General features: G+C 35.9%; 2 protein-coding genes across 6 annotated transcripts in view; both read right to left on the minus strand.

Moving 5' to 3' along the window:
* Nucleotides 1-17,851, minus strand: part of FAM151B (family with sequence similarity 151 member B) — a 42,203-nt gene extending 24,352 nt beyond the window's left edge. For both annotated transcript variants that reach the window (XM_077759870.1, XM_077759871.1), the window contains exons 1-4: nt 17,657-17,851; nt 11,448-11,573; nt 8,665-8,830; nt 147-364 (exon numbers count right to left, since the gene is read on the minus strand). In XM_077759870.1, coding sequence (XP_077615996.1) covers nt 147-364; nt 8,665-8,830; nt 11,448-11,573; nt 17,657-17,681 — 535 coding nt within the window. In that variant the 5' untranslated portion in view covers nt 17,682-17,851. The remainder of the gene's footprint in view (nt 1-146; nt 365-8,664; nt 8,831-11,447; nt 11,574-17,656) is intronic.
* A 6,913-nt stretch (nt 17,852-24,764) lies between these two features.
* Nucleotides 24,765-27,765, minus strand: part of ZFYVE16 (zinc finger FYVE-type containing 16) — a 52,374-nt gene continuing 49,373 nt past the window's right edge. For all 4 annotated transcript variants that reach the window (XM_077759876.1, XM_077759879.1, XM_077759877.1 and 1 more), the window contains exon 18: nt 24,765-27,753. In XM_077759876.1, coding sequence (XP_077616002.1) covers nt 27,592-27,753 — 162 coding nt within the window. In that variant the 3' untranslated portion in view covers nt 24,765-27,591. The remainder of the gene's footprint in view (nt 27,754-27,765) is intronic.

Genomic DNA, 27,765 nt, shown 5'->3' on the forward strand with positions numbered 1-27,765 from the left:
GTAGATGTCTTTAGGACCAGACCTTTCTCTCTATTAGGCTCTAAGATTCTGGAGTAAGTTTTTGGTTTTGTACTTAGAGGTGTTATTTTTATATTTCAAGTAGATTTTAATTTGATATATAAGAAATACATGTTAAAAATTATTACCTTCATTGACTTTCTCAGGATGCCATCCTGTTGTCCAACCCAGGGAAAATGTGACATCTGGAAAGAAGGATGTCACCATGTCTATAAAAGGTCTTGCATCCACTACTCTGCTATTTCCATTTGGACCAGGAAGAATATCAGCATTAATCCATACAGGACGCTTCAGATGCCTCTTCACATTTTCCAGGAGCATCATGGATGGTTCCACAGCTGCTAGACTAAAAACACAGTTTGTTATCAATAAGATATATTCCTAACGTAAAAATAAAAAGTTCTTTTATTTTATTTTATTATTATTTTTTTACAAATAGTTTATTGTCAAATTAGTTNAAAGAAGTTCTTTTAAACTGGTGTTTTCAATGTTCTCAGTTTCCTAATAAAAGTATAATACAATAATGCCTGAATTAAATAAATTCAAAGATCACATAGAACCAGAGGAGAAAGTTAAAATATGCCATATCTCAAAAGATTGATTTATACTTATTATTCATGAAGGTACTTGAAATGTACTATATATATATGAATAATGTCACTATTTGTAGACAGACTGAGGTTTCAAAACTCTGTATTAGGATTACTCGGTATAAAATAATTTAAGGAAATACACAAATATTCAGTCATCAGAGAATGTATAAGTAAGATTTAAAATTAGATATATTTATAACCTGAAAATTCACATTTACTAAAATACCTAAAGTGTACCCAGGTACTGTGTCTTTAAAACTGGCTCATGACCTCAGAGAAAAGAGCCCCTTTTCCTTCACATATTCTTGTAAATTTGGATGCATAAACACATTTCTAAGACTGACTGCAGGGGCGCCTGGGTGGCTCAGTTGGTTAAGCGCCTGACTTCAGCTCAGGTCATGATCTCACGGTTTGTGGGTTCGAGCCCCGCATCGGGCCCGCATCGGGCTCTGACAACTAGCTCAGAGCCTGGAGCCTGTTTCATATTCTATGTCTCCCTTTCTCTCTCACCCTCCCCTGCTCTCTCTCTCTCTCCCTCAGAAATAAATAAAACATTAAAAATTTTTAAAAAAATAAAACATAAAAAAATAAAACTGACTGCAAAGTGTAACATTATAACATTTCCTTAAATTTTCTTAAATTTCATTTTCATTTTATAAACATCTGGGGGTGCCTGCATGGCTCAGTCAGTGAACCATGTGACTCTTGATTTCAGTTCAGGCCACGATCTCATGGTTTGTGAGATGGAGCCCCACATCAGGCTCTGTGCTGTCAGCATGGGGCCTGCTTGGGATTCTCTGTCCCTCTCTCTCTGCTCCTCCCCTATTTCTCTCTCAAAATAAATAAATAAACCTTTAAAAATAAATAAATAGGGGCGCCTGGGTGGCTTAGTCAGTTAAGTGTCCGACTTTCGCTTAGGTCGTGATCTCGCGGTTCGTGGGTTCGAGCCCCGCGTCGGGCTCTGTGCTGACTGCCAGCTGAGAGCCTGNGCAACTATATTTTAGTTACTTTTAAATAAAAAAGCAGTTTCACTCTTTATTCTTCTCTACATCTATTCTAACTGACATCTACAGGTTTTAAAACAGTAAGGTTTCAGTCAGCCTACATAAATTTTACTTTTTAAAATCTATACACAAACTGTACACTACCCTATGTATACTTCTGAATTTCTTCTGAACCTTTAAGGTTTAAGTTTGCTTCAAAGAAAATTGGCTTTACCCTCATGCACTGTTCGGGGGAATGCAAACTGATGCAGCCACTCTGGAGAACAGTATGGAGGTCCCTCAAAACATTAAAAATAGAACTACCCTATTATCTAGCAGCTGCAGTAATAAGTATTTACTGAAAGGTCACAAAAATGCAGATTTGAAGAGGTACACGCACCTCAATGTTTATAGCATCATTATCAACAATAGCCAAACTATGGAGAGAGCCCAAATGTCCACTGACAGATAAAGAGATAAGGAAGATGTGGTATATATACCATGGAATATTACTCAGCCATCCAAAAGAATGAAAATGTGTCATTTACAAAAACGTGGATGGAGCTAGAGTGTATTAGGCTAAATGAAATAAGTCAGTCAGACAGAGAAAGACAAATACCATATGATTTCACTCATCTGTGGAATTAAGATATAAAACAGATGAATATAGGGAAGTGAGAAAAAAAAGAAAAGAGAGGAAAACAAACCACAAAAGACACTTAATGACAGAGAACAAATTGAGGGCTTATGGAGGGAGGTGAGTGAAGGATAGGCTAGATGGGTGATGGACATTAAGGAAGACACTCTTGTTACAATGAGCACTGGGTATTGTATGTAACGGATGAAATCACTGAATTCTACTCCTGAAACCATTATTGCGATGTATGTTAACTAACTAGCATTTAAATAAAAATTTAAAAAGAAAATTAGCTTTTAGTGAATACTACACTGGGAGGCTAAGATTCTGGGAGATATCTGTCAGACAGAAGAACACTCAGTACCCTCTCCTCACATTACAACTTTCTTAATGGATTGGAGTCCTCCTGACTATGCTTCTGCTATTCTTCACCTCACTCCTTTTGGGCCTCTTACTGTAACAGGAGGAACTGATAACCTCATTATTTATTAGGTCCAATTAATTAGTGAGCAAGGATACGGTTCATTAAAACCAGAGAAAACCAGCCTCCAGCCTTTATTTCACTCGCTCCCATATCATGAGCTTCTTTTTGCTCATGCTTCTACCCCTGAAATGGGGGCCCTAGATTTTAGTGTATTAATAAACTCTAACGCTGGACCTAGCAGACTTTAATTTAGAGACTGTCATTTCTCTGTCCTAAATGCTTTCTGCCCTAAACAGTATCAGTGCTGTGTTAAAACCACAATTCTGAGATCTGGCACCCCTATTTTTGGTAGCAAGCAACTTGCAGCTGTGACTCCAAAGCTTGTTTGTCTTCAAGGCCTACAGGAGAAGCCAAGGTACTGTGGGGTTCTGCTCTTTATGGGTGGAACTGAAGGAAAACCTAAACTAATGTATGCACCTCGGCCAACACCTCTTTTTCCAGAAAGAATTCTGGTTTCTTAAGAAATCTGGTGTCTGTGGAGGTTGGGTTAAATACTAATTTGTAGTTTACATTCAGGAGGGAGAGTCTTAGGCTTTAACAATTTAGTAAAATAATATAGGTCTGTTGAATAATGGTTTTCCATTGGATAATATCCAATCTCAGCATATTCTCCCCAAGACTGAAATTCCATCAGCATATATTAAGTGTCCACTATGGGCAAAGCACTGTGCAGTTAACCATAGGGAGCTATGATGCATAACATAATGAAACAAGAATTTAATACATGTGCTCTTTTTTATATGTAAATATTTTAATTATTGCTAATATAGACTATAGTAATCCCACTTTCCCTTATCAGAAATTTAAATAAGAAAAACAAAACCTATATTAAGAAAAACATAAAATCTTACTAAAGAAAAATAAGTTTTTGCTGTTGTAGTTTTTATTTTTCTGGAATTGGACAAAACAATTATCAAATTCTTCTGGGGTCACCTGGGTGGTTCAATCAGTAGTGCATCCAGCTCTTTGTTTCAGCTCCGGTAGTTATGCCAGGACTGCTGGATAGAACCCCGTAGCAGGCTCCACATAGAGCCCGTTTAAGATTCTCTCTCTCTCTGCCCCTCTCCCTCACTCATACCCTCTCTCTCTCTCTCTAAAATAGCGTAAAATAAGTATAAAATAAAATAGAAGATAAAATTATTCTAGAAGACTGAATATCAAAGAAAAGCCATAACATTTTTGGGAAAAAAAGAAAAAAAAGACTGAGGATGAACTTGACCCAACAGCAATATATAATGTACACTTGAAAGAATAACTTACCATTTTCCTGGACTGGAACATGTAGCAAATTTCTAAATATTACAAAATGATACATCCCTCCCAATTAATCTATTAATACCATGTAATTTTTTAGTATACTCAAATGCAATTTTTAATGTATTCATATTCTAAGTAATATCTCTAAAGTATATTCATATAGTAAATTCATTTTTTGTGTGTTTGTTTTTTAATTTTATTTAAATCCAAGTTAGTTAACATACAGTGTAATAAGGGTTTTAGCACTAGAATTTAGTGATTCATCATTTACATATAATATCCAGTGCTCATCCCAACAAGTGTCCTCCTTAATGCACATCACCCATTTAGCCTACCCCCACCCAACACCCCTCCAGCAAGCCTCAGTTTGTTCTCTGTATTTAAGAATCTCTTATGATTTGCCTACCTCTCTGTTTTATCTTATTTTTCCTTCCCTTTCTCTATGTTGATGGTTTGTTTCTTAAATTCCACAGATAAGTGAAATCATATGATAGATACGTCTTTCAATGACTGACTTATTTCATTTAGCATAATACACTCTAGTTCCGTTCACATTGTTGCAAATGGCAAGATTTCATTCTTTTTAAGTGCCAAGTAATATTCCACTATATATATATATGTACCAGATCTTCTTTATCCACTCATCAGTTGATGTACATTTGGGCTCTTTCCATAATTTGGCTAACGTTGATAATGCTGCTATAAACATTGAGGTGCATGTGCCCCTTCGAATCAGCAGTTATGTATCCTTTGGATGAATACCTAGTAGTGCAATAACTAGGTCATAGGGTAGCTCTGTTTTCAATGTTTTGAGGAACCTCGATACTGTTTTCCACAGTAGCTGCACCAGTTTGCATTTGCACCAGCAGTGCAAAAGTGTTCCCCTTTCTCTGTATCCTTGCAACATCTGTTGTTTCCTGAGTTGTTAATTTTACACATTCTAACAGGTATGAGGTGGTATCTCATTGTAGTTTTGATTTGTATTTCCCTGATGATGAATGATGTTGAGCATCTTTTCATGTGTCTGTTAACCATCTGGATGTCTTCTTTGGAAAAATGTCTCTTCATGTCTATTGCCTATTTTTTCACCAAATTCTTGTTTTTTGGGGGTTGAGTTTGATAAGTTCTTTAGAGATTTTGGATACTAACTTTTTATCTGATATGTCATTTGCAAATGTCTCCCATTCTGTTGACTGCATTTTAGTTTTGTTGATTGTTTCCTTCACTGTGCAGAAGCTTTTTATCTTGATGAGGTCCTAATACTTCATTTTTGCTTTTGCTTCCTTTGCCTCAGGGGATGTGTCTAGTAAGAAATTGCTGTGGCCAAGATCAAAAAGGCGGTTGACCATTCTCTCCTCTAGGATTTTGATAGTTTACCTTCTTACATTTAGGTCTTTCATCCACTTTGAGTTTCTTTTTGTGTATGGTGTAAGAAAGTGGTCCAGGTTCACTCTTCTGCATGTTGCTATCCAGTTTTCCTAACACTACTTGCTAAAGAAACTCTCTTTTTCCCATTGGATATTCTTTCCTGCTTTGTCAAAGATGAGCTGGCCATACATTTGTGGGTACATTCCTGGGTTCTCTATTCTGTCCCACTGATCTGAGTGTCTGTGTTTGTGCCACTACCATACTGTCTTTATAGTTACAGCTTTGTAATATGGCTTGAAGTCTGAAATTGTGATGCCTCCAGCTTCGGTTTTCTTTCTTCTCTTTCTTTTTTAATGTTTATTTATTTTTGAGAGAAAGAGAACAAGTGAGGGAGGGGCAAAGAGAGAGGGAGACACAGAATCTAAAGCAGCCTCTGAGCTGTCAGGACAGACCCGAATCGAGTGAGGCTTGAACCCATGAACCTCAAGATCATGACCTGAGCCGAAATTGGACAAATAACAGACTGAGCCACCTGGATACCCTTGGTTTTCTTTTTCAACATTACTTTGGCTATTCAAGGTCTTTTCTGGCTCCATACAAATTTTAGAATTGTTTGTTCTAGCTCTGTGAAGAATGCTGGTGTTATTTTGATAGGGATTGTATTGAAAATGTAGATTGCTTGGGGCAGTATCGACATTTTAACAGTATTTTTCTTCCAATCCATGAGCATGGAATGTTTTTCCATTTTTTTTGGTGTCTTCTTCAATTCTTTCATAAGCTTCCTATAGTTTCCAACATACAGATGTTTTACATCTTTGGTTAGGTTTATTCCTAGGTATTGTATGGTTTTCAATGCAATTGTAAATAAGATAGATTCCTTGATTTCTCTTTCTGATGCTTCATTATTAATGTATAGAAATGCATCTGGTTTCTGTATGTTGATTTTATACGCTATGACTTTTCTGAATTCATGTATCAGTTCTAGCAAGTTTTTTGGTGGAATCTTTTGGGTTTTCCCAAAAGTAGAGTATCATGTGAGAGTATAATGTCATTTGCAAAGAGTGAAGTTTGACTTCTTCCTTGCCAATTTAGTTTTATTTCTTTTTGCTGAGGCTAGGACTTCCAACACTATGTTGAATAACAGGAGTGTCGTATTCCTGATGTTAGGGGGATAGTTCTCAGTTTCTCTCCATTGAGAATGATATTAACTGAGTGTCTTTCATATAAAGACTTTATGATCTTGAGGTATGCTCCTTAAAGGAGCATATATTGAGGTATGCTTCTCCCAACTTTCTAGAGAGTTATCAAGAAAGGATGCTGTATTTTGTCAAACATTTTTTCTGCGTCTATTAAGAGGATCATGTGGTTCTTATCCTTTCTTTTATTAATGTGATGTATCACATTGATTAATTTGCTGATATTGAACCAAGCCCTGCAGCCCAGGAATAAATTCTACTTGATCATGGTGAATAATTCTTCTAATGTATTGTTTGTTGGATTCTGTCTTCTAGTATCTTGTTGAGAATTTTTGCATCCATGTTCAACAGAGAAATTGATCTGTAGTTCCACTTTTTAGTGGGGTCTTTGCCTGGTTTTGAAATCAAGGTAATGCTGACAATACCATGTAATTCTAATTACAAATAACAGTGACTAACATTCTCAATTCTTACATGTATTAAGTTTCTCATAATAAACTGACAAAGGTTGGCCAAGAAAACCACTTGAAGAGGGAGGTCCTGATCAGTATACCACCTAAAATTTCCCTTTGGTGGTACTTATTTAAATTCCTAGGAAGAATATAGACTTCGTTTTTATAGAATAGGTGTTTTTTTCCCCTAAAAAGTTACTTGTAAGTTCAACTGCTGAGTATCATACCTATTTTCCTATTTGTTTAGAAATTGGGGATGAGAAAATAAAAATCATACTTAAAATTACAATAAACCATTTAAAATTACATTCTAGGAGAAAACTTCACATAAAATTTTAATACTTAGTTATTATTTATATACCAAAAACAATAACTTAAAGGCATATAATAAGAACTAGTAAAATTCAGCTACTTTTACAAAGAGGTAGTACAGAGTTTGGGTTCAGAGTGTGAACTCTCCAGCCAAGGTGGCAGCTTTCCTACCAAGTATGTGACAACAAGCAGGCTACTTACTCCTCTCTGCCTTTTTCCCCTCAACTGGAAAATGAGAATGATAGCAATAAGCTACCTCCTAGGATTGTTATAAGGACTAAATGAATGAACACATTTAATGCTCTTAGAACAGTGTCTGACACACTATAGTGTCCATAGTTAAATCCATTCCCCTTCAAATATGTTGTGACCAAAAAATTTGCAAAACATTTTTTATAGTGCCTCAGCCCTTTTGAGATAGTTGCTAGGAATGAATGAGTGGATCTGACTGGTGAGGAGCCAAAGACTATATTAGAGAGAACAATTCAATGGGCAACCGTAATCATACAAATGAAACGGCAAGGAGTGCTAAAACTCTGAGTCACCAAACATTAAAGATCAAATTTTTATTTCATAGTACAGAGAACACTAAACCTGGGATCTCATCCTTGCTCAGCTGTCAAGTTAAGTTACTGTCTTTGGATCAATCATTTAACTTCTCTGGGACTAAGTTTCTTTGTCAATAAAAAAGACTTTGGTTCATTCACCACACTAAAAACTTTAAGATATTAAAATAGGTCTTTCATTCACCAACAGTATAATGAGGTTTACTGGGATATTTAGCCCTACAACAAATGAGTCATCTTAATAATTCTGTAAGATTTCCAAATCATTATTAATTTCTTGAGAAAATTCCATTTAAAAATATTGTTCAGAGATAAGGTAGATTTACCACAAATCCTAGATTTCATTAGCAGTCACCTTCATGGGGCTTATGGGGAGCTTTTGTGGTATCACAATATATTCCTGGCTTTACCTATAGTTTTTACCCTGCCAAAATACCACAAAAGTAAAGTTTCCCATAACAGCTACAGGAAAGGAAATGACAATCTTCCTCTTCATTATCAATACTTCCAAAATATTATTGGTAAAGAAACCTTAGGTTCTAAATTTATCATTCTATTATCACAATGGTAACTTACGATAAATTCCTTTGTAAAAATTAATTTTATCTTCAAAGGGTTCCCAAGAAACAATTTTAGCAAACAATTTTAGGTCCATTCTTGAAATATATTAGTTTGCAATTCTATTTTCAGTTTAAAGTATAAAGTTAGTTAGTCAAGCACAGATATATGATGCTATTAATCCTTTTTTTCCATGTTATTCTATAACAACTGAAAAACTGAAAATGTGTACACAAATACCTCTTGAAATCCAGTTTGATGCCTTTATTGCTTTTTATAACTTCATTCAGCCATTCCTGTAAAGTATTATCACTATTTGTTTCAGGAGGATGGGCCATGATTGGTTGGCTATATTCTGATCCATCACTTGGAAGAAGGACATCGGCCTCTATCATGTGAGCAGAACCTTTCCAAATAAAAGAACTTAAGTTAATAGTAATAAAATAAGGACTGCAGAAAATGTCATGTCCAGGAGCCTTTAGAAGAGGACAAAAACTAACATTTACTTATCTAACTACTAAGTGCCAGGCGCTGAGTGTTAGGCCTTTACATGTTTGTTTCACAGATGAGCAAATAGGTGGTGAAGAGTTAAATGCCTTTCCCTAGGTCATACAGCTCTTACCCTGTTGTTATAATATTTAATTTCTTCTCAGTACATAGCAAAGTGGGCATACAAAAGAAGGAGTAGTAAGTGTTTGTTGAAGTTTCTGAGAATAAAAATAGTACTTTTATCTTCTCATTCATCAAATTGGAAACTTTAGATATTTGGGGCAACTGGGTGGCTCAGTCGGTTAAGCGTCCGACTTCGGATCAGGTCATGATCTCACAGTTCATGGGTTTGAGCCCCGCGTCAGGCTCGGTGCTGACAGCTCAGAGCCTGGAGCCTGCTTCAGGTTCTGTGTCTCCCTCTCTCTTTGACCCTCCCCTGCTCTCTCTCTCTCTCTCTCAGAAATAAAGCATTATAAAAAAAAAAGGAACGTTAGATATTTATTATAGTCACACGTTTCCTAAAGATGTTACAAAGGCTTTTTTCAAGGCTTTGAAAAAAAAACACCTTTATTCTCAAAAAGACTTAAATGTTTCCCTTTTTTTTAAACCAGTATATCTTTTAAAATGAATGTGTTTAAAATCTACATGCTGAAATGTTGTAACATAACATTACATTACATGTAATAACTTCTGTAAACAATTCTGACTAGTCTGTGATCGGGATGTGCTGACAGTGCAATACCAGGCAGTACTTTTACATTGTTCTTCCTGTACTTTGGTTTTTTAAATCAGTTTTACAGGTTTTTAACCCAGTTTTACAGGTTAATCACTGTTAATTAATAGAACTGAAACAGCTCTATTAATAATAGTTAGACTACATTTAAATATTCTGGAAGAAATGGGATAAACCACTGAAATATAGCCTTCATGTCTCCAGAAGCCTGTCTCCTCACTTTGGACTAAAAAGAAATTGCAAAACTAGCCATGGTTTAAAAAAGGGATTTGTGAAGAGCATTCCCAAGCTATTAAACTTAGCTCTCTGGTTTTGCCTAATGGAACATTAAAAGGACATTCTCTGAAGACTAAGTAGCCTATGAAAACTTCCCAGATCAATATTGGACTGCCAGCGATTGGAAATAACTTTCCATTGGCAATTGTAAAACAAGCTTAAAAGTAAAGTACCCATATTTAATTAGATTATTTCTAGTATAAGATTTCTACATAGGATATTATGAACTGTAAATTTTAAAGATTTTTTCCATATTTTTAGTTGTTGTTACATAGAAATAAAATTTATTTTCTGTTTTGACTTTGTATCCTGAGATTTTCTAAATTTACTCATGACTTAACAATCATTTATCTGCAGAAACTTTAATTTTCTATATATACAACCATACTGTCTGCAAATAGTTTTATCTCTTCCTTTCTTCACTTAAAAAAATTGATATATAATTCACATACCATAAAATTCACACTTTAAAGGATACCATTCAGTGATTTTTAGAATATTCAGAATGCTGTACAACCACTACCACTATCTAATTCCAGAAAAATTTCATTATCCCAGAAAGAAACCCTGTATCCATTAGCATTCACTCCCTATTGTCTGCTGCAACCAGCTCCTAGAAACCACTAATCAACTTTTTCCTGAAGCATTGCTTTTGCTAAAATTCATCTATTAAAGAATCACTGTATGGTTATTACGTGTTCTAGGTTCAAGGATTCAATATTAAACCAAAGTTCTTCCCTTTGAGGAGCAAAGAATAACAATTTAAAGCAATATCTTTATAATAAAAGAAATATGCATTCAGACACATTATCCAGATACATAATTGAATAGGATGCAAAAGATGCATAGATTTTTATAATAAAACTTGGGACTGAGGAATTTTCCTTGTTGTACTGGGTCACTTTGTTATGCCCCAGACCTCTCTGGTGATATGCTCTCAGTCTCCTGTGCTGCTGCAGCCAACAGGGGCACATCATAGGAAAAGGCTGAAAAAACTGCTATCATGTTCATCTATAATGAAGGTAGACATAGATGTAGATGTCGGTATAGGTATAGAAAATTATAGATGGAGTTAGTAAACCAAAGTCTTGTTTCTAGCCTAAGCATAAATACTGCCCAAGGCAATTTATTATAAATTAGGATACAATGGCTTCATCCATCCATTCAACAAATATTTACTGACCCTTTCCTTAATACACTATGAAAGACACAAAAATATGTAAGACATACAACAGTGACCACAAAAATTTTACTTCAGTCACTACAGTATATAAGCAAGTGTAAATACATTGGATGTTTCAAATAGATACGGAAAAGGCAAACTACTAGAAAAAAAGAAAATTCACTATGGAAATTTGTTCATTTTGTAAACAAAATGAAATATTTTATTAAAATGTTTATGTCAGCCTAGGGTTTACACTTTGATCTTCTAAGTCTTTGATACCTGAAAATAATGTCAGATATCAAAAAAAGAGTTGAATTAATCTATTATCCAATGTAAATACAAGAAACTATATTGACTTACTTTTCAGTGCCTCATTCACTTGTGCCTTGTGGTTAGCAGCATGATACCAAAAGATCTCAGCGCCATCTTCTGTTGTGATCTGGTTATTTCTCAGAAAATATTCTAGTATATTTTCACTCCAAGATCCTAAAACAACATTTATATTTTTAAAAGTGGATGATCTTTTGTGGAGTAAACATTTTTAGTATATTTTGGAGGAGAATAAGGTAATTAAACTGGCAATAATACAAAATTTTAAAAATTGAGAACAAGTATTATGACATGGCAATTGAGAACATGTGTATATGATATAGTAATAATTAGTAAACATATAGAATAGTCTGAAACTCAGAAGCATGAGGAATATGTAGGAAGAAAAAGAAATGTAGAAGCAGGTATTTTAAAGCAAGATTTTCATATGATATTCTCTCCAATACTGGCCCCATAAACAGGTAAAATGTATGTGAAGTCATATTAAAAGCTATATGAGGGATGACTGGGTGGTTTGGTCAGTTAAGCGTTTGACTCTTGATTTCAGCTCAGGTCATGATTTTAAGGTATATGATACTCAGCCCCCACATTAGGCTCTGTGGTGATAGCACAGAGCCTGCTTGGAATTCTCTGCCTCTCTCTCTGCTCCTCCCCTACTTGTGCATGCACACACACTGTCTCTCTTTCTCTCTCCCTCTCAAAATAACTATATAAACTTTTTCTTAAAGCTATACTAAAACCTTTTAAACTCTGTATATCTTAATTGTTTTCTTGGCCGGAGGCCCCATTCTATATTTATATTAATAATTTAGAATCATAAACTATACATTTAAGCATATTCACCTTCAGATTATGAATCTGGACAACATTTATGTCAGTGACTAAATTCCTGAGCTGATATTTATAGATTTGTTTATCATGTACAAATACACATAATTCCCATATCTATCAACTACTTTTTGGCCGTCCAGATTTTCTATTAAGCATTAAAATATATGAGTTAACCAAGACTATAGTACTTGAATCCAAATCTACTCCATACTGTGTCATATCCTAATATAACAATGAGAAAAACAGTTACCTACCTAATTCTTGTATATTAATTTAAACATTTTAATGCCTATCAATTGGCTGCAAATTCCTTATGCATGAGATTATATCATCTGTTAATTATGTCTCTTAACCTTGCCTAACAACAGTTAAGAACCTGAAAACAACCAGCAGAAACTTCCAATAAGGCACTGAGAAAAAGTAAATTTCGATTAGAGAATGGAGGGATGTATAAAGAGAACTTCTAACTAAAATGCACGCAACTTAGCAATCACTCTATATATGAGGCTATAGAATAAAGGTAAGAATTAGCTGTAGCATCCACTATGGCCCTAAACATGTGGCTCTATTTAGCATAGGCAACAGTCATACACTTTTCAGACTCAGAAGAAAATACACAGCAATTTAAAAAATATTTGAGTTAGGGGTGCCTGGGTGGCTCAGTCAGTTAAGTGTCCTACTCATGATTTCAGCTCACCACAAATTACTGTGGTGATGGTTACACAACTCTGATATATTAAAAACCACTGAATTGTATGCTTTAATAAGTGAATTGTATGGATTGGAAATTATATCTCAATAAAGATTTTTTAGAAGGAAGAATTTTTTAAAAAAAGAAAAATACGTCTACCTAGAAATTCCACTTTCATAAACTTATCCCATAGACAGATATACGTGGAAAGTGAAACATTTGGTACAAGGATATTTGCTATAACGCTGTTTGTAATAGCAAGAGTGAAAATAATCTAAAATATCCATCAACAGTGGATTCATTAAATAAATATGGTATATCCATGCAATGGAACATTATGCAGCCATTAAAAAGAATAAGGCAAATCTAGATGTACTTATATAATCCCAAAGATATGTTAAGTGGGGGAAAAACACAGTGAAGAACAGTATGTGGGAACTGTGGTAGGAAGAATTATGACCACCCCCCTGCAAAGATGTCCACATCCTAATCTCTGTGTCCTGTGAATATGTTATATTACAAAGGGAATTAAGATGACAAACGGAATTAAATTTGTTAATCAGCTGACTTTGAGGTGGGGAGATTAGCTTGGATTATCCAGATGGGCCCATTGAATCACAAGATCCTTATAAGTCAAAGAGGGAAGCAAGAGAGTCAGTGTCAGAGTGAAACATGTGAGAAAGACTGGACCAGCCATTGCTGGTTCTGAACATGGAGGAAGAAATCGTGAGCCAAGGAACTCAAGCAGTCTCTAGAGGATGGCAGGACAAGAACACTGATTCTCTCCTAGAGCCCCCAGAAGGAAAGCAGCCTTGCTGACACTTTGATTTTAGGTCACTGGGACTATTTCAGATTTTTGACCCACAGACTTGTAAGATAATAAATTTTTCTTGTTCTAGTCACTAAAAATTAATGTTCTAAAAAAAACTACTTTGTACATTTTTAAAAAGTGGAAGAAAACCAAAAAAGAGACATAATGCATATGGTGACATGTATACTGTGTTCTTAAAAGTCAAGATTGTAGTGTCAACCAAGAGAAGAGGCAGAAATGAAATAAAAGCATTTATTTGCAATCTGAGAATTGCAATTCAGGGAGCACAGGTTTGGGTAGCAACCCAAATCGTATCTCACTAGGAACCAAGGTCAGGAGTTTTTAAAGACAAAAAAGAATGTTTCTATATGTTCTTTACAAAAAAATTTGATTGCTGTTGGTGGCAAACAACAACAACAACTAGCTAAACATAATTGGTTGCTAAGGCTATCACTAAGAAAAAGTCAATTACCATAGTAAGTTGCATGTGTTCATGCAGAGTCCTTGGAATATTTGCAGTTTGGCCCAGTTCCAAAGTTCACGGTTCTACCTGAAGAGAATGTGCCTAAGGCCCACCCCCTTAATCGCCTTCTGGCTCATGTTAAAACTCCTTGACACAAGTGACTCCATCTTATTTTATCATTCACATTAGAAAATATATCAAAAAGTTTCTATTGGCATTTTGTGGATTTTCCCCCTGCTTCGATATATTTTATAAATGTTCTATAATGAGCATGTATTATGCTTACAATAAGGAAAAAACTAAAGCTTAAAAAATATGTCACCAAAGCTGTCTAATGTGACTACTTATGTTTATGTAAAAGATACTGCAACCTTCTGGAGCAGAACTGCCTGGTTTAAAACACCTCTAACTCTGGGGTCAAACAACAGGGACACACGAATCACCAGCTTGCAAAGGCTGGATTCAAAAAGCTAGAATAATGCTTGACCACACCCATTTGTATGCATTTCTCTTTCACACAATTCCAAGGAGAATCAGACTGACCAAAACTACTCTGCATTTGATGTACTGAAATTATGGATGATATAAATGTTACTTTCAACCAGCACCTCAAAACGCAGTATTCCTACCCCTTCACCACTCCTTTTCAACATCATACTAGAAGTACTAGCTAATGCACTAAGACAACAGAAAGAAATAAAAGTATACAGATTGGGGAAGAAAAAATAAAACAGTCTTTGTTCACAAATGACATGCCTGTATATGCAAAAAAATCTGAAAGAATCAATACAAAAACTCCCAGAATTAATAAGTTATTACTGCAAGGTTGAAAGATACAAGGTTAATATATAAAAGTCAATTTCTTTCCTACTTATCAGCATAAAAACAAGTGGAATTTCAAATGAAAAACACATCACCATTCACATTAGCACCCAAAAACCCCAAAATACTTAGGTACAAATCTAACAAAATATGTGCAAGGTGTATAAAAGAAAAACTACAAAACTCTGATAAATGAAATCAAAGAACTACTTAGATATATTCCACGCGCATGGATAGAAAAACCATCTTGACTCAATATAGTCAAGATGTCAGTTCTTCCAACTTGATCTACAGATTCAAGCAATCCCAATCAAAATCCCACAAAGTTATTTTATAAATATTGACAAACTGATTCTAAAATTTATATGGAGGGCATAAAAACAAGGCTAGCCAACACAACCTAAAAAAGAAGAAAAAGGGGTGACACTACCCAACATCAAGACTTACTATAAAGCTGCAGTAATCAAGACAGGGTGGTACGGGTGAAAAAACAGACAAAGAGATCAGTGAAATGGATCAGAGAGCCCTAAAGTAAACACCCATAGAGTCAACTGATCTTTAACAAAGGAACAAAGGCAATACAATGCAGTAAAGATAATCTTTTCAACAATGATGCTGGAACAACTGACAATCCACATGGAAAACCATGAATCTGGAAACAGACCTTGTATCCTTCACAAAAATTAAATACAGAACTATAAAACTCTTAGAAGAAAATATAGAAGGAAATCTAGATCACCTTAGGTATAGCAATGACTTTATAGATACAACACCAAAGGTACCATCCATAAAAGAAATAATGAGTAAACTGGGTTTTAAGATGAAAAAACTTCTTGGGCACCTGAGTGGCTCAGTTGATTAAATGTCTGACTCTTGATTTTGGCTCAGGTCATGATCTCATGGTTCTTGAGATCAGACTCCACACTGGGCTTGCTTGGCACTGACCTCTTGCCTGCTTGGGATTCTCTCTCTCCCTTTCTCTGCCCTTCTCCACTCATGCTGTCTCTCAAAATAAATAAACATTGGGAAAAAAAAAGAAGAAAAGAAAAGAAACACAAAACAACAATAAGGTACAACTACATAACCTATTAGAATGGCCAAAATGTGGAACACTGACAACACCAAATACTGGTGAGAATGTGGAGCAACAGGTACTCTCATTCACTATTGGTGAGACTGCAAAAATGGTAGAGCCACTTTAAAAGATAGTTTATTACAAAACTAAACATACTCTTACCATACTATCCAGCAGTTGTGCTCCTTGACTTCTACCCATGGAAGTTAAAAATTTAAGTCCATACAAATACCTGCACATGGATGTTTACAACGGGTTTAATCATAACTGCCAAAAATTGTAATCAACCAAGATGTCTTTCACGGAGTTAAAAAGCTCTGATACATGCAGACACCTGACTAGGAATATTATTCAGTGCTAAAAAGAAATGAGCTCTTGGGCACCTGGGTGGCTCAGTCGGTTAAGCCTCCGACTTCGGCTCAGGTCATGATCTCACAGTTCGTGGGTTCGAGTCCCGTGTCGGCCTCTGTGCTGGACAGCTAGCTCAGAGCCTGGGGCCTGCTTCAGATTCTTTATCTTCCTTTCTCTCTGACCCTCCCCTGCACACGCTGCCTCTCTCTCTTTCTCTCTCTCTCTCAGAAATAAGTAACATAAAAACTTTTTTTAAAAAATGAGCTCCTAAGTCATGAAGAACTTCAAATGCATACTCTTAAGTGTATTGACTTATTTAGTCAATCTATCATCGACGACCTACTGTATGATTTCAAAGGCTACAGACTGTATGATTCCAACTATATGACATTCTGGAAAAGACAAAACTATGGAGATAATAAAAAGATCAGTGGTTGTTGAAGGTGGGTATGAATAAGTGGGCTCAGAGGATTTGGAGGGAACTATTTTGTATGATAACACAATGAGTGATACAAAGCATTATACATTTGTCTACACCCCAAGAATGTACACCGCTAACAATGAACCCAAAGGTAAACTATGGACTTTGGTTAATTATGAGGTATCAATGTTGGCTCACAAAAACAGGAAATGATGATAATTGGGAAGCTATGCAGTGTCCCAATAGGGAGTATGTGGAGAATCTCTGTCTCTTCCAGCTCAGTTTTCCTATGAACCCAAAATTGCCCTAAGCATTCCTTTTTTAAATTTTTAAAAAATGTTTTATTTATTTTTGAGAGATAAAGAGAGTGTGAGCAGAGGAGGGTCAGAAAAAGAGGAAGACAGAATCCAAAGACAGGCTCCAGGCTCTGAGCTGTCAGCAGAGTCCGACGCGGGGCTCGAACCCACGAACGTGAGATCATGACCTGAGCCACCCAGGCGCCCCAGCATCCCCCCCCCTTTTTTTAAGGGTACAATATTCTAGCTATTCATGGCCGTCACGTCGGCTTTTGTCTTAAGGCCCATGGGAGGAACCAAAGTTCTAGGCCAGTCGGTTGTGGGCGCACTGAGAAAGTGGACCCCCATCAAGAAAAGGGAGTGGTGCTGTCAGAGGAGCCTCAAAGCGCTCCAACTACAGGCGCGAGGCCAAAGTGCAGGACTGTGAGCCAATCGTGTGGAGCCTTCAGGGACCCACAAAGGCCGGATCCGCGCTTACCAGGGCCCCCAGCGGTCGCCGTCATGGCAACGACCGACCGCAGTCCGCGGAGGCGCTGAGCCGTGGGCAACCGCCGCTGACCGTCTCAGGTGGCGTGGAAACCGGACTCAACAAATAACACACTGTACACAGAAGAGCAGTCTCCTGCGTCCCACTGAGCGCCGGAGCCGAGGTTCCCAAGCGCTGGCGGAAGGGGCCCGGGAAGCAGTGCGCACGCGCAGAGACTGAGGTTCGAGTTTCGCGAGCGCGCAGTCTCAGCGCTGGTGTTCGCTGTCCAAGTGTCGCGCGAATTGCTCTTTTGAAAGGTAGTGGGAAAACGGGCGCTTCTGCTGAAGAACTTTACGTCCGGGAAGGCAGAGGTTGAGACGCCGTGATTGAAAGAAGCCGACTGGTGTGGGGTACGATTTTCCAAAGTTGGATATATTTTCTTTTTTATTTTAGTGCCGTCCTAAAGTGACGTGAAATCATTTCTCCATAATGAGTGTTTCTTCACAAGTATTTTGAAGTGATAACTTGCAAGTTTTCTGTCTCCCGCTTCCTCTCTACCAGTGTTCACTCTGGAAACACTCCGAGCGCTGTATTCCCTTTACCCACTGCCTTCCTTGCCCTCAACTTCTTACTTTCCGCAGCCTTGCTGAAGGTAGAAAAACATGGGGCAGAGGCAAACTGATCTCCGCAGCATAGCACTGCCATTTTCTGGTCCTGTGACTGGGACACAGCTCAGTCAGTTGTGAAATTAAGATAACACATCACCTGACACATAACACGATTTTAATTATCTTTTAGTCTTTTCACGCTTGGGTTGTAATTATTTCAGTTTGTCCTCAGGCTTTCACTATTTTCTGGATGTTCTCTAGCTGAATCAAAAAGATTTCTAGAGTTTCAGAAAACACTAAATTTCAATAATTTCAGTGGTCTTTAAAAAAAAAGATCTTTGAGATATATAATGGGTTGACTTGTATTTGATTGGCATTTCCCTCATAATAAAAAAAATGTTATACGTTTAAAGTGTTCAAGTCAGAGTATTCATAGAATTTTGCAACCACACCACAGTCACCTTAAGAACAGCAGCCACTTTCCATTTCCTCCCCAACCCTTTGCACCATAAATCTTATTTTTGTCTCTGGATTTGCTTATGCTGGCCACTTCACATACATGGAATCCTGCAATGTTACATCTTTTGTGACTGGCTTCTTTCATTTAGCGTATGTTTGTAAGCTTGGTCTGTATTGTAAGGTGCATCAGTACTTTATTCTTCATGGCCGAGAGAAATTCCACTGTTTGTATACACCACATTTGTCTATTCATCAGTTAACAGACATTTGTGGTCTTTCTGCTTTCTGGCTACTTAATGACTAATGCTGCTATAAGCATTCATGTATAGATTCTGTGTGGAAGTATGTGGGGTGATGGGCATGGAGGAGGGCACTTGTGGGGATGAGCACTGGGTGTTTTTTGGAAACCAATTTGACAATAAACTATTTTTTAAAAACAACAAAAAAGGAAGTATGTGGAAGTATTTCTCTTTGAGTAGACTTACTGGTTCCTACGGTAACTGTTTAACTTTTTGAGGAACTGCCAGTTTTCAAAGCAGAGACTCCATTTTGCATTCCCTCCAGCTATGTATGAGGGTTCCAATTTGTCTACATTCTCAACGATACTTGTTATCTGTTGATTTTTTAATTGTAGCCATCCAAGTGGAAAATGAAGTACTATCTCATTCTAGTCTTGACTTGGATTTCCCTGGTGATTAATAATGTTGACCATATTTTCAAATGCTTATTGACTATATATTTTCTTTGGAGAAATGTTTATTCAAATCATTTGCTCATTTTAATGGGTTTGTTTGTGGGGGGGGTTGTTGAATTATAAAAGTTTCTTATAAAGTCTGACTACAGTCCCTTGACATATGTGATTTGCAAATATATTCTCCCATTGTGTAGGTGCTTTTTTCACTTTTCTTGATGGTATCAGTTGCAGTTTAAAAAGTTTTTATGGCCTATTGGTAAAATAGGCCATAAATGATGATGTCTGAGATTGGGTTGAAGACACTCCAGCAAAGAAATAAAGGGATAGATGAAGCAAAAGTGGAAAATCTTGAATATTGTTGAATCTGAGGTTTGTTATAGGATCGGTACATGAAGCATCATCATACTATTTTCTCTGCCTCTGAATTTTTATAACAAATATGTATCTAATTGCTTTTTTTGGCACAAAGGAAAGATTTCATGTTAAGGGTATATGGTGCATTGAGGAAAGGATAGCAGATATATAGAACCTTATGAGATTAGAAAGTAACAAACGGGCATTGATCTGAGAGTTTAGAGATGCTTTTGATGATATAAATAAACAGGAGTAAATAGTGTATTGTTAGTTCTGAGTAATCCAGTCTGGGTAGAAGTGGTGACACTGTACATATTTGAGAAGCAGAATAAGATGATGTCATCATGGAAGCATGACCTTTGATTCAGTATACATAACTCATGCTTGGGTAAGAGTGTAGCTGGCCTTAGAACTTAGTTAAATGATGTTTAAGGTTCATTTTTTTTTTAATTTTTTAATTTTTTTTTATTTATTTCTAGGAGAGAGAGAGAGAGAGACAGCGTGAGCAGGGGAGGGTCAGAGAGAGAGGGAGTCACAGACTGAAACAGGCTCCAGGCTCTGAGCTGGCAGTCAGCACAGAGCCCGACGCGGGGCTCGAACCCACGAACCGCGAGATCATGACATAAGCGAAAGTCGGACGCTTAACCGACTAAGCCACCCAGACGCCCCTTAAGGTTCATTTTTAATCCCATGAATACGTTTTCATGAACTGTTTAACACTGTAAGTAAACATAGCAAATTGGATGAAGTGGCAATAATGCCTGTCAAATGTGTTAAATTAAAAAAAAAAATTGTTAAGCTGCTAAAGAGAACCAAGGTATTAAATAAATACTCGATTCTTAAAAACCCTTTGATTAATTTAAGCCCTGAATTACAATGATTTACATTATTTTTTTGTTTTTGTTTTTTTTATTTTGAGAGAGAGAGAGTAAGCAGGCGAGGTACAGAGAGAAAGAGAAAGAGTGACAGAGACAGAGATTGTCACAGAGGAATATTAAAGATTCTCATGATCACCCTGGCTGTGGTCCCCAGAAGTTTTTCTGACGGTGAGAAGGGCTTCTTTTATAAGACAGATACTTCAATAACTTACAGATTTTTACCTTTTTACCCAAGCTCATCCTCCTGGCAACATTTATGATTTTGAGTCTGAAGGCTGCCAAAGTGTTGTTGCTTTTAAAGAAAATAACTTTTGATGGGGTATTTGAACATCCTGAGATTTTTTTTTTTTTTAAGTGTGAGGGAAGGCAGCAATTGTGGCTTAGGGTAGTATCTTATTTTTGGTAAGATTTTAATTTTAGTTTGTTTTCCAGATTTCTCTTAGAAGTTAGGGTTTTGGTTTGGTTTTTTGTTTTTTTTTTGTAAAAAACATATGGTGTTTATGTGTGTTTTTTCCTTGGGGAGGGGTCTAGTTTCTTCATGACATAAAACAATTTTAAAAATACTGTATCCTTATAGAGATTATGAATAAGAATCTACCAATTTTTACTATTATAGACAAGGTTAAGGTCAATGTAGTACAGTACTTTCAAGACAAAATAATCCTTTTTAAGTTTTACACAGTTGCCACCATTTAATAATAGATGAACAGTGAGCATATTAGGGATAATAAAGCTGAAACTTTTAGAAAGGCTGATTCATAATGATAGAACATATCCAGGAGTATTTTAACTGTGACTCTTGGTCTTTAAGTCAACTATTATGAGAATAAACTTTGAGTACTTCTACCTTTCAGTTCTCAAATTGCAAAGGATGGGAACTAAGCTTTTAAAATCACTTATAATTCAGAGTTATTTCCTTTTATTCCCAGTGGATTTGGAAATGCAAAAGCTTGGCTGTCTCTCCCTACAACTGACATAGTGAGAGCTTATGAAACCACACTTATTTTGAGAGAATGTGTTCAGTTACTTTGTCCCCATATTTTGATATTTTTAGAGAGAGTGCTAATGCAAAAATGAGTGGGAGATGGGCAGAGAGAGAATCCCAATCAGGCTCCATATTGTTAGCACAGAGCCCAGTGTGGGGCTCCAACTCACAAACCATATGATCATGACCGGAGTCGAAATCAAGAGTCAAAAGTAAACATTAAATTTTTTTTAAAAAAATATTTGTTGTGTCCTATTCTCCTGTCCCCTGCAGCTAATTAAGCAGGTTATGATTTCTCACTACCTGCTGTATATGTCTGTTTCTTTTCATCTTTCCAAATTTTTCTTTCCAGGCTGCACTCTGGAGAATTTCTCCTGATTTCTATCCTTATTTATAAATTTTCCCCAGTGGCTGTATTCTATCCTACCATTAAACCTACTTAGAGCTTTAGAGTTTTTATATATTCTTGCAACATGTGTATTCAGTGTTTTCCCAAATTAGCTCCATCCTTTTTATAGTGTTCCATTCCCTACAGGTACCTCACATCTATTGTTTAAACACAGAAAACAAAACTCTAATACCTATCTAAAAGGGTTTTTCATTATTTCTACTAGTTCTTGGCTCTCTAGGCATTTCCTTACATGACTACCTATTTATATGTTAACTGTGTGTTAGTAAATGTTATATTTTAAAAGTAATTTGAGGCATGCAATGAAGTTACTTTTCTATGGAGAGGATTTACATTTTTATTCCTCCTGGAGTCTGGAACACCTTAAAGCAAGTTAAATGCTTAAGATTTTGGACGATGTAGGGGCGCCCGGGTGGCTTAGTCGATTGAGTGTCCGACTTTCGCTCAGGTCATGATCTCGCGGTTCTTGGGTTCGAGCCCCGCGTCGGGCTCTGTGCTGACTGCCAGCTCGGAGCCTGGAGCCTGTTTCAGAGTCTGTATCTGCCTCTCTCTGACCCTCCCCTGCTCATGCTGTCTCTCTCTCTCCTAGAAATAAATAAAACATTAAAAAAAAAAAAAGATTTTGGATGATGTAGGCAATTCTTAATTTGACTACAGTTTTATAACACTTTATGTACTTCTGGTTCATCCTCATCCAAAAGCTAAAACCCTTTGGGGTTGGAGGGGTGTGTCTCATCCTTGTGGGGAAGTTCCCATTAGGTTCATGATTCTGATTAGATTCACAACCTTGTCTGGGTCTTGAGCTTTAATGTCTAGCCCCTTCATCCCATAAGGTTGTCTCAATAGGACCCCATGCCCACGTCTCTTCTTCTCTTTCCTTTTGAACATTGCTTTCTTAGTATCTTAATGCTTTCAGACTTTTGTATTTTAATCACCTTAAGTTTTCAGCAGAAGCATGGATCTAAGTATCCCAGCATGCAATTCCCAGAAACAGGAAGTTTCTCACAACTGCATCTTTGTTCCTATATGCCAAACCCTGCTCTATTGGTATTCTCTGCACATAGCACATCCTACTTGTGGCATGTAATCCATAAATGTTACTAGGAAATATGCTTTATTCTATCAGCAGTTAATCACTTTTAGCAATTTTTATGCATACCTGCTCAAAAATAGAAGTATATTAGTTATCCAATAGTATTTGCTGCATATAACAAATCACCAGAAAATTTAGCACCAGAAAAATTTATTATCTTAGAGTTTCTGAGATTCAGAAATCTGAGAATGGTTTAGTTTGGTAGTTCTCATGAGGTTGCAACTTTTTGGCTGTGGCTGCAACTTGAAGGCTTGACTGGGGTTTCCACTCATGTGACAGTTGGCTTCAGTTCCTTGCCAACTGGGCCTCCCCATGGAGTTGTGCATGCCTGGCACCTGGCTTCCCCAAGAGTGAGTGATTTAACAGAGAGACAGGGAGGGAGGGACAGAGCCAAGCATTAAAAATAGGAAGAAAGGGATGAAAGGAACACTGGTAGTGGGAAGAAACATACCAAAGATGAAAGCGATAGTTTTTTACAACATAGTCTTAGAAATAACATACCAACCGTTCTGCCATACTCTACTGGTCACAAAGACCAACAATGTTATGTGGGAGGGATTACACAAGAGTATGAATATCAGGAGGTAGGGATCATTGGGGGTTATCTTGGAGGCTGGGAAGCACTGTATTTTACCAAAAGAAAACTTTATTATATTCACAGGTTCATAATAAAACTCTTGAGTTAGACCCACTAATTCATTTGGGTAAACCATGAAAATATGGTTATAATTTTATCAGTGCAGATGACAAAATATTTCCTAAAAGGTGTTAAACATTAAATTGTTCCAAGCTAAATCCAAAAAAAAAATAAAAGATTTAAAACTATGAAAATCCGATATGAAAAGAAAATGTCAATTATATGGTAAAAGGTAATTTAGATGGCAAGGCTAGGTGTCTTAGGAAAAAAATAAAGGTCTGAAATATAGCTCAAATAAAAAATAACCTTGCAAGTGTTTTAGTAATAAAAAATGTTATGAGAAAAATTACATATGGCCATAATTCCAGTAACAGAATTTTTGTCTTTCTGCAATTAAGCTTTTATCAATTGTGGTTTGAGAGGGAACAAAACCTTTAAAATTCTAAATATGAACCTCATAACTCAAAGTAATTGAGGAAGTGAATGTGTTCTTCAGTATAAACACCATGCTACATTTTTTAATAAAAAATGAGAAGAAGAAAAAAAATACATGTATCTATTTGTATTTGCTGCTACTACACCTAAACTGTGGGAAGATACATAAGAAACTAATAAAAATGAATACTTGTTGAGAATGGAAGGTAGGAAGAACAAGGTAGACACATACAAGGTGGAAGGTAAAATTTACAGTGATAGGTTTCTTTTTTATGTTTATTTACAAAGAGAGAGTGAGCACATGAGCAAGGGGGGAGGGGCAGAGAGAGAGGGAGACACAGGATCCAAAGCAGGCTCCAGGCTCTGAACTGTCAGCACTGATTCCAACACAGGGCTTGAACTCATGAACTGCAAGATCATGACCTAAGTTGAAGTCAGATGCTTAACTGACTGAGCCACCCAGGTACCCCTACAGTGTGATAAGTTTTTTATATTATTCTGGTTTTTAAATCATGTATGTGTCTGTGTAAATATATATGTATGTAATATATAAATTATATGAGAAATATTTAATTTTTTAATGTTTATTTATTCAGTTTGGGGGGGAATAAATGAGGGAGGGATGGTGAAGGGGGGAGAGAGAGAATCCCAAGCAGGCTCTGTACTGTCAGCACAGAGCCTGACACAAGGCTTGAACTCATGAACTGTAAGACCATGACCTGAGCCAAAATCAAGTCAGACACTCAACCGACTGAGCCAACCTGGCACTCTTGAAACATTTTTTTTTAAATCACAAAGAAAAAAATTAAAACCTAAGATGGGTTTCTAGGTTTCTTGTTTATTTTAGGATATTTTCTTTTAAAAAACGAGTCAAGTTATCAAAGTTATGCTTGCTACTAAAAAAAGAAAAGTTCTGTTCTTATAAAACAATATTTAAATGTAGGCTGTTATAAATTTAGGCAGTTGAGACACCATAGGCTACTGCTTTTATGGTTAAATCATAAGGTGAGATATTCATACAAGAGAAGGTTTAGTCTTTCTATGTATTACCTACTTTTCAGATTTTTATCTCTTACTTAGCCAAGTTTAATGCCCACTATCTAACAAGTTCTCAGGTAACCTTCTCCTTATTGGTATAGCCATCCTCCTGGGTTGTTTTCCAACCATGTAGTCAAGATTCATGTCTCTATTATAGCTATTACTTTTACTTTATTAATTATCTTCTTCACATATTCAGCTCCATTAGGGACAGAACTATTTTATTCATCTGTCAACCAGTGAAGCCTAATAAAGTGCTCTGCGTATAGTAAGTATATAGAATAGACACAGAGAGTTTGCTTGGTGGCTGCATAGAACAAGTGAGCTAGATTTTACTTCATATTTCAAAATTCAGAGGAAGAAAGCAGTACTAAAAGGCCTAAGACCAAAAACAGATCGGTGCAGACTGAATACAAAGCAACATTCTATTTTTTCACCTTTAAAAAAATTAAAATTTCAAAGTAAGTACCAATGTGAAGAACATGACCAAGCAAGTAACAATGGCATTCAGGAACATATTGTACAGCTACAAAGAACACTTTAAAATGTGCCTCCAAAGGCACATTACTCCAATTTTTATTAAATGTAGAGACTTTATGAAAACAATGCCAAAGCCATCCTATATCATGGGAAGCACCCTGCACCATTTGGTTATTTTAAAGTAATTTCAGTATTCATAGACTGTGCAACTAGTCAGACTGCAAAAGAAACACACACTATACAGAGAAAGCTGAGTTTGATATGCAATTCTTTTTATCTTATACCATTTCAATAAATTTCACAGGTTACTTTGTGTTGCCTTTTTATTTAATAACTGCAACATTTTACATTGCTTATCAAGTAGCTACTTCCAGGAGGCTGATAATCTCCTTCATAGGGTGTCTTTGGCTAGTATTACAGATGTGATTCAGTACGAACCATATGACCAGTGGAGTAAAATTCTCAGTCTCTCCTAGCCTGAGACTCAGATCCTGAGTTATAACCCTGACTTGGTCTTCAAGTTGAGATGCTTCATAAGTATTTTCTTACATCAGGGTTATTTAGTGTAGTTTCTTTTTTGTGAAATATACAATGAGTGTTTTTGATACAAAAACATATATACCACATAAGAGTAAAAAAACATCAAAATAATGATTATATTTTATATAATATAAATGATAGGACTAACTGAAATATACCCTTTACTTTTTTTTTTAACACAAAGTACTTTTTACAACTTTACTGTTTGAAGAGGAAAGTTCTGTAACAGTTTCAAATACATAGAATTAATTTAGGTTATTATCCTGTTATAAAAAATAACTACCATATAAAGAATATAAAATATGCCAAAGTAATTAGTTCATTAAAATGTATATTTAATACATTGGTGTCAATGAAAATATGCAGACTTGCCAAGAAAAATTCTAAGGTTTAAAGGAGAAGTTTAAAAAACCTGTTTCAGGCTTCATTTATTGCTACATAATGACTACTTCAAGGGTCATATGGCCTGTTGTCAATCACTCTTAGAAGTGGTAAATACAGTGGAGTATATTTTGGAAGGATAGGAGAAAAAATAATGCACTGCAATACAAAAATATTACCTATTTATAAATTATTAAAGACTTATAAAACACATACTGAATCACATGTTCTTGCTATAAAAACAATGTATTTAAATATAGAAGCACAAAATTCTGAAGCACCCACAATTATTTTAAGAACACCCATTTAATCAAGAAGAAAACCATATATATATGTGTGTGTGTGTGTGTGTGTATATATATATATATATAAGTTGAGAAGAAAAAAGGCAAAATTCTGATTTTAATCCAAATAATGAGAGTTTATCTAATCAGGGAGGTAGGTCTCCACTCCAATTATACAAATAAGTTATCTGCCTTATTCAAAGAATTATAAGACTAAGATCTGGAAACTGTGCCATTGAAATTCATTTTTAACAGACTTTAGAAGCCAGCAATGTAACTGGCATATGTAACAGCTATTTCCCTCATAAGGTTACATCTGAAAAGAGCCTACATTAAAATCATTCTTGGCATAAAGAGGTATACATAAGTGCAGATACTTTGGCTTTGCAATTAAATAACAGAGTAAATGCTACAAATTTATTAAAGACAGAAGAAATCCTTGTCTTTATAGAACTTGTATTAAGTCAAAGCTTCAAAAACTGTGGGTCTCTTAAATTTTTAGAGATTTAAATATTGTGCTAATGATTTAAAAAGATCATTTCCTACCTAAAAAGCAAAACTTACGTGTTTCAAACAGCAAATCTTTACTTTTAGTGTCTCTGGCATTTCAGCTTTAGTGGATTTAGTTTTAACAAATTAGTTTGCAATATATAATGTGACTCACATCTTTCACTAAAAAAGATTTTCTATAATGAAAAATACTAATTCTATTTCTAATGGTAAACTAGTAGAGTTGGAGGTCCCACCATGGATTACAGGGATTAGAGCACTGTCAAGATCATTTAAATAATGCTGAGGAAGAAGTCGGCCATCAGATCCTGCCTGAAATTCAACCTGGAAAAAAGA

Source organism: Crocuta crocuta, unplaced genomic scaffold (assembly GCF_008692635.1).
Source record: "Crocuta crocuta isolate KB4526 unplaced genomic scaffold, BGI_CrCroc_1.0 scaffold162, whole genome shotgun sequence".
In the NCBI taxonomy this organism is placed as follows: Eukaryota; Metazoa; Chordata; class Mammalia; order Carnivora; family Hyaenidae; genus Crocuta; species Crocuta crocuta.